The sequence below is a fragment of the Myotis yumanensis genome, unplaced genomic scaffold (assembly GCF_028538775.1).
Source record: "Myotis yumanensis isolate MYYU_CA2020_CCGP unplaced genomic scaffold, mMyoYum1.0.hap1 SCAF_17, whole genome shotgun sequence".
Classification (NCBI taxonomy): Eukaryota; Metazoa; Chordata; class Mammalia; order Chiroptera; family Vespertilionidae; genus Myotis; species Myotis yumanensis.
The window spans coordinates 26,887,203-26,900,686 of NW_027223768.1; the positions used below are offsets into that span (position 1 = coordinate 26,887,203).

A 13,484-nucleotide genomic window follows, 5' to 3' on the forward strand; every position below is an offset into this window, starting at 1 on the left:
TTGTGTGAATCTCTGTACCACTTTTTCTCCCTCCCTACCCCTTACCCGTTCTCTTCTTCTCTAAAACTCTGAGTCCAGTTTCTTTTTCCATAGCGATCCATAACCTATGATCTCATCTTTAACAGTAGGAGCATGGTGTCATGAAGAGAATGATTCTCGCTGTCAGGTTTTGCTCAGATACTTACTAGCTGTGTGATACTGAATAGGTTGCCTACCAGCTCTCAGCTCCTGTTGCCTCAGCGCTAAAACAAAGAACGTACCTTATCATGCTTTAGTGAGGTTTGAATGAGACTAATGTGTGTAAAGTGCTTCACAGAGATGTTAGCAGTCATATTCAATTATTGATTTTTGCTGTTATGAATTATAATGGCCACATGAGAAAGGATGTGTTAAAAAGAAAAGTTGAGTCCTTAAGTTAGGAGACAAATATTGTGATAGTTGTGAGGTTCTGAAGCTATAAAGATGAGCAAGACTTGGTCCTTGCCCTCAAGTTGTTGATTGTCATGTAGGAAAATACAGGTTATAATTTCATCCATAAAATATAGTGTGTGCAATGCTGTAAGATAATGAAGGATTTATTGAAATCAGGAAAGAGGGAGTGATCAATATTTTAAAGTTCAGGCTCGTTTGCCTTGCTGGGTGTATATACAGAGAAAATTTAAGTCTAGTAGTTGGACTGAGATGTTGGCTACAGTGAACATGCTCTCTAAGTGGATGGAGGAGTTCTGAATAAGTCACCTAAAAATGAGTCCCTCTTATGGGACTCTTATGGAGGGCAGAGGCATAATATATAAAAAGTATATAACCTATGATGCTCTTCTATTATGTACTATCTTGTTTTAGACATTTTGAATACTCCCTGCAGATTCATTGAAAATAACCTGACGTATTAATAAAAACAAATTAGGAACGATGAGTCACATTCGCCTCCTTCTCCCTTGTGTTTAACGTCTGCAGTTGACACTCCAGATCCCTACGTGGAGCTTTTCATCTCCTCAACCCCTGACAGCAGGAAGAGAACAAGACACTTCAATAATGACATAAACCCAGTGTGGAATGAGACCTTTGAATTTATTTTGGATCCTAATCAGGAAAATGTTTTGGAGGTAAGTGAATCCTTTGGGGCCTGTTAGATGGTCAGCATTCATTTGAAGTTGATGCTTGAGTTTGTCCCCTTCCTGCCTTCGTTCTCCTCAGTTGGATATAGTGCAGTTCAGCTGGGCAGCATAGCAGACCTGCTTCTAGGTTGCGCACATCAAGTTATGGGCATCCAAAGAGAAATGCAGTAGTTAGGTAGGAGTGAGAAGACTCTTTTATCCTCCCCATAGGCTCTGGAGAAAACATTTTCTGTTATAAAGATGAGGATCCAAATATAACAGAATAAAAATATTTTCAATTGCCTTTAAAGTAAGGTAAAATAAATTTTCCCCAAAAGGTTGCATTGATTTTCTATAGTAATTTCTTTCTCATATTCCAAAATAGCATTTGTCCTGTGAGGGAATAAATTTCCACTTTTCAACACACAATAATGAGTAGATCAATTAGGAAAATGAAAAAAAATTATCATTTTATTTGAAAATATAGTATTCAGAAAGAAAAAACAAGTATTGTTACCAGTTGAATATTAAAGATCTCACATGTCTGTCACACGTCATTTGAGAACTTTTTTAATGTGGTCGAGATTTTAGCTATAATTTTTAGAGATCCAAGGGAAACTTAAATGTGTGCTCTATTTTTTGTATTCTCTTAGATCACATTGATGGATGCTAATTATGTTATGGATGAAACTCTGGGGACAGCAACATTTCCCATATCTTCTATGAAAGTAGGAGAGAAGAAAGAGGTTCCTTTTATTTTCAACCAAGTAAGTAATGCAGCAGAATTAATTTTTCAACTTTTTATCAGATAAAATGTATTTTCTCTTGAGAGTTGGGTTTGATACTTGAAGATGTATGTAGTATATGTTTAGTTATTTCTCTTTTTTAAAATGTCTTTATTGATTTCAGAGAGGGAGAGGGAGAGAGAGATAGAAACATCAATGAGAGAGAGTCATTGATAGGCTGCCTCCTGCACGCCCCCTACTGGGGATTGAGCCCACAACCTGGGCATGTGCCCTGACCGGGAATCAAACCATGACCTCCTGGTTCATAGGTTGATGCTCAACCACTGAGCCACGCCGGCTGGGCTGTATTTAGTTATTTCTTTATGAGAGTGTTTGTTTGTTTTTTAATAAAAAATTTTGTTTTGCTTTTTTACTTCCTGTCCTAATCTTCTATTATTCTGATATATATGAACTTTGGTTGAGACATTATCTACAAAAGACATTCATCTCTTTTGCTGCTTCAAATGATGACACTGAGATTAAGCAATGTCTGTGGACTCCATTGGTACATTTAACACAAAACATTTGGGAGGGTAAAGGAAGATGTAAACTCTGAGAATACTGCCACCCAGAGAGAGAATGACTGAGTGAACACAAAGAAAACTGTTGGGACATCCAAACTATTCAAAAATTACATGTTTAGTAATAAATTAAGCCTGTGTAGAGGAGTATTTCTGACTTAAATAATCCTCAAATAATTAGAGCCTAAGGATAATGAGGTCAGCTGAATGCTCATGAGGTTATTGTTATCTTTATGTTTCTAGGTTTGCTGCATTCTTGTTTATTTATTTACTTATTTGCTTTTTAAAATTAAATTTATTGGAGTGACATTGGCTAATAAAATTATGTAGGTTTCAAGATTACAATTATACGATACATCATCTGTATGCTGATTGCCACCACCCACAGTCAAATATTCTTCCGTCATCATATATTTGACCCCCTTAAGCTACCCCTGGTAATCACCATACTGTTTTCTGTGTCTGAGTTTTTATTAGTTTGTTTTTTTGTTGTTCATTTATTGCTTTCAGTTTTATATCCCACATTTGAGTGAAATATGGTTCTTGATTTTTTCTACTATTTCACTTAGCATGATAATTTCAAGATCCATCCATGTTGTCACAAATGGCAGTTTCATCTTTTCTTTTGGCTGGGTAGTATTCCATTATTTATGCACACCATATCTTCTTCATCGAGTCATCTATCAAAGGGCACTTTGGCTGTTTCTAAGTCTTGGCCACCATGAAAAATGCTGCAATAAACACAGGGCTGCATATATCTTTGCGAATAAATGTTTTCAAAACTTTTGGATAGATACCCAGAAAAAAGGTTGCTGGGTTGAATGGTAACCTTATTCTTAATTTTTTGAGGAGCCTCCTTACTGTTTTTCATAGTGGCTGTACTAGTTTGCATTCCTACCAGTAGTGAATGATAGTTCCTTTTCCTCCTCAACCTCTCCAACACTTCTTATTACTTATCTTGTTGATAATAGCCACTCTAACAGGTATGAGATGGTATCTCATTATCGTTTTGATTTGCATTTCCCTAATAGCTAGTGAAGTTGAGCACCTATTCATGTACCTGTTGGCCTTTTGTATGTCTTCTCAGGAGAAGTGGCTGTTCAGGTCCTCTGCCCATTTTTTAATTGGATTGTTTGGTGTTGAGTTGTATGAATTCTCTATATATTTTGGATATTAACCCCTTGTTGGAGCTGTTGTTTGCATATATCTTCTTCCATTCTTTTGGTTGCCTTTTTTGTTCTGTTGGTCATTTCTTTTGCTGTGCAGATGCTTTTCAGTTTGATTTCGTCCCCTTCATTTATTTATGTGTTTACTTCCCTTGCCTTTGGTGTCAAATTCATAAAATCCTCTCTAAGACCAAAGTTTATAAGTTTAGTACCTTTATTTTCTTCTATGTAATTTATTGTTTTGGGTCTTAGATTTAGGTCTTTGATCCATTTTGAGTTAATTTTTTTAATATGGGGACAAACAGTACTCTACCGTAGTTTCATTCTTCTGCATGTGGCTTTCCAATTTTTTCAGCACTGTTTATTGAAGAGGCTTTCTTTTATCCATTGCATATTTTTGGCTCTTTTGTAAAAAATTATTTGCCCACATACATGTGGCTTATCTCTCAATTCTGTTCCATTGGTCTGTGTGTCTGGTTTGTTTTTTTTTGCCAATATCATGCTGTTTTGATTATTGTCACTTTGTAGCATAATTTGAAGTTAGGGAGTGTGACACCTCTGGCTTCATTCTCTCCTACCCCCCACCCCTCACCCCCACCCCCGCAGGATTGCTTTGGCTACTCAGGGTCTTTTGTGGTTCCATACAAATCTGATGATTTTGGTTCTATTCCTTTAAAAATTGTCATTGTGACTTTGATGTGGATTGCATTAAATCTGTATATTGCTTTGGGTAAGATGGCCATCTCAACTATGTTGATTCTTCCAGTCCATGAACACAGAGTGTCTTTCCATTTCTTTGTGTCTTTTTAAATCTCTTTTAAGAATGCTTTGTAGTTTTCAGTATATAGGTTCTTCACATCATTCGTTAAGCTTATTCCTAGGTATTTTATTCTTTTTTGTTGGAACTTTCTTTTTCATTTCTTTTTCTGAAATTTCATTGTTAGTATATAGGAATACAATAGATTTTTATATATTGACTTTGTATTACTGCATGTGTTTATTGTTTCTAATAGTTTTTTGGTGGAGTCTTTAGGATTTTCTATACAAAGAATCATTATCTTCAAAAAGTGACAATTTTACTTCCGCATTCCAAATTTGGGTGTTTATTTCTTTCTCTTGCCTGATTGATCTGGCTAAGACTTGAGGTGGGGGTTGGAATGGGAAGTAGATGAGGGAGGTATATGCATGTGCTGAAAAGAACCCACTATACAGTGAGGTTAGTATCAATGACTTATGTACAGACTACAGTTGCAAGACTAAATAAAGGCAGACTGTGTTGTGAGAGGAGGAGTACAGGGATAGTGCTGCAGCACTAGGTGATTTTGAACATGTTGAGCATGAACATAGTGGTTAATACCTTGGTTTTTGAAGCCAAGCACTTTGGTGTTTAAATTCCAGCTCTGTTTCTTACCAACTATTTCATCCTGGGAAAGTCAGTTAGCTCCTCTGTGCCTCAATTTACTCATCTGTAAAGTGGAGATAATGTTTCATAGAAGAGTTAGGATTTACATATACTATATACACTGAGTGGCCAGATGATTATGACCTGCCAGATTATTATAACCACCCCATCAATACTTCATTGACACTTCCCAAAATACTGAATATTGAAAACTTTCTAAGCAAATACTCTCAAGGTTTTATTATTATTATTATTTGCATAACTAATTCACTCCATTGTGCTGATGGGGTAGTCATAATAATCTGGCCTGTCATAATCATCTGGCCACTCAGTGTATATATATCATATAATCTGTATTACATTTATATATTTACATGTCTAATATAATTTAATGTAATTTATATGAAATGTAGATTGCATGTTACTTATATATTTATTAACTATACAGTTTATTTTATAGTAAATATACTATCTAATAATAAACAAGCAGGGTAATTGACCGTACCTTCGCTACGCTTCCCATTGGCTAATCAGCAAGATATGCAAATTAATAGCCAACAAAGATGGCGGTTAATGCATATGTAGACGCAAAGCAGCGGAGCAAAGACTGAAGGCAAGACTGAAGGCGGCTCCAGCCGGAGCAGCGACGAAGGCTTTGAAGGCAGCTCTGGCCGGAGCAGCGAAGGCTTTGAAGGCAGCTCTGGCCGGAGCGAAGGCCTGGGTCCCCGGTGTCAAAGGAAAACTGGTGCAGGCAGCCAGGGGAAGGGAAGGCCTATTGCATGAATCTTTTCATGCAACAGGCCTCTAGTATAGTAATAATTGGTTATAGAAATATACATATGAATAGTATGCACTCATAGATGTGTGAAAACATACATATAGTGCTTACAACAGTTCCTGGTACATGTAAGTACTATGTAAATATTGTTTTTATTGTAGCTGTCATTATACTTTGAGAAAAAGGTAGAATTTCAGCAGGCAGAGAAGCTGTCATGGCCATTCTAAGCAGAGGAGACTGCATAAGCATGCAGTCTTAAAATAGAAAGCAAGTTGGGGCATGGCAAGTTACAGGGTTTGGCGGCTACATGTTGGTGAGTAGTAGAGTAAAGAGTTTAGAGGTGGAAGGCTAACTTCCGCAGACCTTACCTATGACATGTTGCTAGGATCAGTCCTCAGTAAAGTTTTTGAGGGCTTTGTAAGCATGAATTGGCCTTTCCAAAGAATAATGTTATTTCCGCCCTTCAGCCTATGACACAAAGACTGATTATAAGAAAAGATATTGTAGGAAAACATGCATTTCCTCTCCCCCTGTCATTTCCTAAGGTTAGGTGTGTAACCCCAAGGCCTTCTACATTCCAGAATTTAAAGTAGCTTACGTAATTATTTTCCTTAGAGTGCCTGAGAAAACAGCTGGCCAACTTCTTTTATTATCCTGTTCCCCAAAGTCCTTTGCAGTTTTTATCTGGATGACCGTTCTTGAGCTGGGGACCTGTGATGGTAGTGGAGGGGAAGGTAAATGCCTGATGGCCAGTCGGAGAGCCTTGACCTTCCCCAGATCATGTGTCCTGCCCTCTGCCAGCCATCCAGCCTCTCCTCATTTCTGAGTCCCTGTCTTTCAGAAGGGGACAATCTTCCTTCTACAATGTTCACAGAGGCTGTAAGAGAGGACAGGCTGTGAAAGAACAAATTCTTCAAGCCAAGACATTATTAGCAAAAATCCCTTCAAAATTTTGTCATCTAAAAGTTAATACTGAGTCAACAGAGAGTGATTTCTGCAGCCAGGAGCCAGCTGGAAGAAAAATAGGAGCCTCGAATGGAGAATGCAAGACTCCCAAGGGCCCGCTCTGCCCCCTTTGGGTCGAAACCGGGAACCTGGAGACCCAAACCTCCCTCTAGGATGTTTGAGTTGTCATTCTTTCTAGCTGATTCTTACTTTCTTCAGCTCTAAAGTGAAGGTTTCCATTAACTTATTTCTAAGATCTTTTCTAATTTATAAAATTCTGTGATCTAGAAAGAATACTTTCTTCTTTATTTGAACATTTTATCCCAAAGTCTTCGATTCCTCCCATTTTAAGGGTATAGAAACAAAATAATCATAATACAATAATGAAAATCTTTATTCTATAATTTCAAAATACTGAACTGTGAATGGATTATTTTTTAATATGAGAATTTAAGCTTTTATTGGGCACCTAAAACTTTGCTACATATTAAGAAAACTATAAAAAAGTTCTATTTTCAAGGAACTAATAATCTGGAAATAAGTAGACATTCATGTGTAAATTGATAATTAATATAATAAACAGTATCATGAGGCATCCATTCATTGATTTACTTACTTGTGGGTTGTTATTAAACATGTGTTATTTTCCAGGCAATGTCCTAGGAGATGGGCAAGCAGCAGGGGATATGATAGATGATGTCCTGGTTCCCAGGGAGCTTGCATTCATGGGGAAGGCAAATAGGCAACAAAAAGCAAAGAGATAATCAACATAGCATCAGCCAGGATAAATACTATGAAGAAAATAAAATAGAGGGAGGTGATAGAGAACAGTTAGTGGGCAATTACTAATAAAGTTTATATTGTCAGGGTAGGGCTTTCAAAAATATTGTATTTTCCCCAAATTTTATTATTAAAGTTTTTGAGCATATAAAGAGTTGAAATATTTATAAATTGAAAATGCTTAGAATTGCTGCCCTTACTCTACAATAGACATCATACTGTATTTGCTTTGTCACATATGTCTTCATCTATATATCAGTAAAACCATCTTACTTTTCTGATCTGTTTAAAAACAAGCTGCAGACATTATGCTTCATCCCTAAACACTTCAGCATATTTACTAGGGTGTAGTATTTGCATACTAAATTTTAAAGTGCCCAGTAAATAGTGCTGACGATCTGTACAATAAGAGTTATAAGATGGAATCATTCACTAATTTCACAAACAACTATTGAGCACCTACTGAGTGGCAGACAGTCTGTAGGCACTTCCTATTCAGCGATGAACAAAACCAAGAATTCCCGCCCTTCTGGAACTTACCTTACTTAGTAAGATCAACAAGAGGCTAGATAAGTAAAATATACTTGTGTTAGATAGTGATAATAAGTGCTAAATAAACCAGGAAGGAGAGGAGAGAATATATAGTAAAGGGGGTTGCAAATTGAGTTTAAAAACTGTGGCTAAGGAAAGCATCTCTGATGATATCTGAGGGCAGAAAGGTCCCGAAGGAGTTTGCCCGGCATGTTGACAATCAGCAAGGGTGAGAGTATGGCTGGAACATAAAGGTCATAGGGAGAATGACAAGTGATGAGGACAGAGAGGCCAAGGAGGATGGGGATGTAGCGGACAATTGTGGGTTATAGTGGGTATCAATGGCATAATCTTGTCCTTAAAGGAAGGATGCAGTTGGACCACCAAAGGGCTGGAAGGCCATTCTAGTGGCGAGAGCAGCCTGAGCCTTTGCTCATAGTCACGGGGCCAGACAGGACAGGCGTGTTCGGGAAACAGTGTCTAGACGTGATGGAGCAGAACATTCATGCATGAAGGGAGAGCAGGTACACTGGGGATCAGATAATAGCAGAGATCAAATCAAGATGTTGGAATTTGGATGTTATCTTACTGACAGCAATGAGTCATGGGAGGTTTTTGACAGGTAATGGGGAACTTAGGGCAAACGGGATTTGGCTTCTTTCTCAGAAGTGTTAGTAAGCAAAAAGTTAGTAGGTAAAATGATGCAGAGAGCGTTTGATACCGAAAACGAAAAGTTGATGCAGCATTAGTAGACTTCTGTGGAAAGTGATGAGTCTGAGGAGTACAGGGTGACTTGAGGAAAGTAAGTGTAGCTTCTTACAGCTTTAATGTGTCACTGAGAGCTGAATGGAACCATTGCTTAGTGGCAGTGAGGGTCAGCTGACATTGGGAAGCAAGAACTTACAAAGGGTCCAGCTCTTCCTGAGACTATGATTTATCACTCACCTCAACTTTAGAATTTTTTTTTTTTTTTAGGAGAAAACCAAATATAGGGCTAGATTCACAGGGTTGGTTTTCCAGCTAGCATGTATAAAATCTGGGTGAGGTTGTGTTTGTTGGAGCCATGAGATTGAAGAACGAACATCAGAGTTGTCTTTTGAGAGACACTGGTGGGACCCACTGCCTTCGACCCCGGGTTCAGCATCAGACAGCCATGCCTGGGTTGGAATCATGATTCTGCTACTTCTTCACTGTATGATGTTGGACAAGTTTGTTTGTTTGTTTTTCCTATGCATCCTCGTCTGTAAAACAGGGTTATATATATAGATAGTGCCTATCTCTTAGGATTGTCATGGTTAAATGAGTTAATGCATAGACACTTTTGGAAAACAGAGAAAAATTACACTTCTTCATTCTCTAGATGAAAAATCAGTTTGTTTTGGCCAATACTTTGAAGAATGTAGCCTCTAAATTTACATTATATGGTGTTTCAATTTGCCATCTTTATTGCGAAATTAGTGTTAGTGTTTAAAAATGGTCATATCTCATGGCTTCTATTATATCTAATTTTGGCTGATTTTTTTAAATTATTATTACTTACTAATGATTGCAACTTGAAAATGAATAAGATAGTTCTATAGGAGAGATAGTGGCAAAGCTTTAAAAAAACGGTAATTTTGATGGTGAGTTCAGAATATAAAGATAATATCAAGATGATTGTATTGGAAAACTGTGTATTGATGTGTGAAGACAAAGACTACAATTCACCTAAGAGAATGAGACAAAGCAGGGTTTGGAGGGAAAATAGGAGAATGTTATCATTTTGTGAGAAATTTGAGGAATCTTTGGCTAAGATGTGATGCCATCAGATTGATACAGAGCAGAGTTCAAATGTAGGCCCAATAATTCCTGGCTTTAAGAGAGAATGCATTTTTATTTTGGGATTCTAGCAATAGGAGCTTAAGTGAATCTTTTTTTTTTTTTTGACACTTGTGCAATTTATAAGTTTTAAATTTTAGGGCATTTTAGAATGTTCTTGTGTCCTTGGGGTCCATGACTGTACCTAAATTCCTTCAGGGAGTAGAACACCATTGCATACCCAGCCTGACCCACATCAGCCACTTGAATCATTTTTGGATGAATGGATAAGTGATTACACTTATGGGAAATACAGAGAACCTGGGAAGTGCTCAGACGGGTGTGACGAAAGTGAATGAAATTTAAAAGAGTGAAAAACTAGAGCGTCTGAGAGATTCCCATTTGAAGAAAGAGTATTTTGGTTACATAGTGCTTTAGGAAATGGTTATTTCATATGGTAGCTAATGATTACAAGCTCTTTCAGAATCTCCAATGTCCACCGGGAAGGAAAAAGGACCTTAAATTAAGGAAAGAAAGCTATCACCCAATGTAAGGAGGAAAACTCAGTGTGATAGAGTGGAACGTGGCTAGAAGGGAAGAGTGTATTTTTAATATTTGAAGTCTTTGAAGAGGATCTGGGATATTTGGGGCTGGAGGAGGGGGGGAGGCACAATTATCCTGAATTCTTGGGTGATAGATTAGATTATGTCTGGTAGTAAATACTAATTTTATTTTATGAGGAAATCACATGTTAACTGGACTTACTATGGTAATCATTTTGCAATATATACAAATATCAAATCATTATGTTATACAGCTGAACCTCATATATTATTTTATGTCAATTATATCTCAATAAAAGAATAAATGTTAGTGTTATAGAAAATCATATGTATTTTAAAAATGATTTTAGAAGTATCTTACTCAGTTTTAAACACATAAAGTTTATTTAGCTGTGACCTAGCTGGTATTGGCAGGGTTGTCACTTCTGTGTGCACCTCCTTGTTAGAGCCACATCGGGTTTAAAATTATTTAACTATTTGCATCTTTTTGTAATAATAATTTTAAAGGACCTTCTTAATGCCAGGCTCTATGCTTATTACCTTATCTTCATTGTTTCAAAATGACCCTGGAAAAATTTGCAAAAGAATTATGGGTTAGCCGAAACCGGTTTGGCTCAGTGGATAGAGCGTTGGCCTGTAGACTGAAGGGTCCCAGGTTCGATTCCGGTCAAGGGCATGTACCTTGGTTGCGGGCACATCCCCATTAGGAGATGTGCAGGAGGCAGCTGATCGATGTTTCTCTCTCATCGATGTTTCTGACTCTCTATCTCTCTCCCTTCCTCTCTGTAAAAAATCAATAAAATATATTAAAAAAAAGAATTATGGGTTAAATAATTTCAAAATTAATTATGTCTGAAATGGCTTTTTGTATTTCTATTTTTTTAGTAGTTTCTCTGCTCTAGTTCCTCACCCCCACAATGAAACACCTCCCATTGCAAGCATCTACAATTGTTCTCATGCTGGAATTCAAAGAAGAGAATGTTGTTTCCCCACAAGAATGTACAATGAGTACAGCTCGCTCTTGCATTTATAGTTCCTAGAAGAGGTGGAATTCTTCTCATTTGTTCTGAACTAAATATGATGGGGTGGGGGAGAACTGGGGAAATTTGGTCACCTTTCCTTCTGAGAGCCTTGATTAAGATGAGCAACCTGGTTGACTGACATGGAGAGATGCTTCATGCAGTGTGTGGGAAGAAGTTTACAATAATTGTGTAATGCCGCACAGGAAGTGCATATTTTATGGCTATTTTATCTGAATCACATGTTGCAAGTAAAAGGTGTGGAAAGATGGTGAATATCAGCCTCCCAGCATGTCTGAACAGAGTGCACCAAGTGGGAGAGTTTACTACTTCCTCCTGATTGTGGGTGATCCACTTGGGCAGCGGGCAGAAGGAAGGACCAGAACCATGGCAACACATCCTGTTCTCCTCCAAATGGCGGGAAAATCCTGTGTCTTCTCTTCTCTCATCCCGCCTCCATTTAAAGAGTCTTATCAGCGAATGACGTAGCCAAGAAACGTGGATGGACGTGGAAGAGACATAATGATCAGACACAGAGCATAGTTGATTTTTCTTTGTACTTATTAAGTTGTGAGGACAAATAGGCATTAGATATTTTCAGGCATTGAATACTTTAATAAATAAACTGCGGGGGGCTTGCCAGTTGGGGAGCCAGCTTTTCTCTGAACACTTTCTGTTAGGAGGTGACATCTTAGAATAGGAAGCCTATTCCAGCTTTGGATCTTCCATTTATTAGAAAACTCCATATTGAGTTGTAATATTGTGGAGTTTTTAAAAATGTCTATTCTCCCATGGTGCTTTTGACCTCTCAAGATAAAAACAGTAAATCTAATCTCATTTTAATAGCAGCTTTCCTGTATTTATTTACTTATCTATTTATTTATTTTACCTATTTATTTATTGCAACAGACTATGCTTTTACCCATGTCTTGTTTTTCTTACTAAACATCTAAAGTAATCTCATTCTTTGTAATTCTTTTATTTTTCTTTTTTAAATATTTGTATTGATTTCAGAGAGGAAGGGAGAGGGAGAGAGAGACAGAAACATCAATGATGGGAGACAATCATTGATTGGCTGCCTCCTGCACACTCCCTACTGTGGATCGAGCTTGCAACCTGAGCATGTGCCCTTGACCTGAATTGAACCTGGGACCCTTCAGTCCACAGGCTGATGCTCTATCCACTGAGCCAAACCGGCTAGGGCTATAATTTTTTTTTCATTTCCTCTTTGGCAAAGACTCCATTTGAAATTTTGAAATGGGGAACAGACATAATGTGTTGTGATCTAAGCAGTGCTTTCATTAGTAGAACAGACAGTGATTACATTAATTGTTTAGAAGTCATTCACATCACATTTTTTATTTATAACTGAACTATGATTCATCTGAGTATGTTAAAAAATAAAAACCATTTTATTAGGATTCTTGATGATTTATTAACTTCAAAGTAATATTTAAATGCTGCTTTGATGAATGAAGGTTCATAGCGTTCGTTCCATACATAACAAAAACTATCTGGGTTGGGCCAGTCCATGATTTTATCTCAAGAAATAATGAGATGTTCTTGGTAAGAAAAGGTTGCCTGATGTTCTTCCTCTCACATACACATGCACAGTAATTCAACAAATATTTATTGATTATGTGTTATATGCCAAATACCATGCAATGAACTAGAAATAGAGACCTATATAAGACAGAACTTACAATTTAGTGGGAAAGGCAAATTTTTGTACAGATGATTTCAATGCCTTTTTCTTACTCATAAAATTCAGTACTAAGAATTATGCATGAATTTATTATAACCTTTTGAAAGGCTCCTTCTCGTTTGTTTTTTTCCATCCCCTGAAACCATAAAGAAAACAAAACCAAATATCTATAGCACTTTATGTTAGTTCTAAAAATATTCTCTTCATGTTTGAAGAGGCATATTCTAGTTTTGTTCTATTTGAAGATATTGAATAGGTAACTCTAACAATATTCTTATAGTAACCAATATTAAAAAAAATAATAGCACCATCTCACAATTGTGTAACAACCTTCCAAACACATTCTCATTTGGTTCTTATGGTTACACTAGAGGTCCAGTGCACGAATTCGTGCA

The 13,484-nt window shown here is 37.1% G+C and overlaps 1 protein-coding gene across 3 annotated transcripts in view; it reads left to right on the top strand.

Moving 5' to 3' along the window:
* Positions 1-13,484, top strand: part of PLA2G4A (phospholipase A2 group IVA) — a 160,744-nt gene that overhangs the window by 85,074 nt on the left and 62,186 nt on the right. For all 3 annotated transcript variants that reach the window (XM_070396351.1, XM_070396350.1, XM_070396352.1), the window contains 2 exons: positions 958-1,106; positions 1,751-1,864. In XM_070396351.1, coding sequence (XP_070252452.1) covers positions 958-1,106; positions 1,751-1,864 — 263 coding nt within the window. The remainder of the gene's footprint in view (positions 1-957; positions 1,107-1,750; positions 1,865-13,484) is intronic.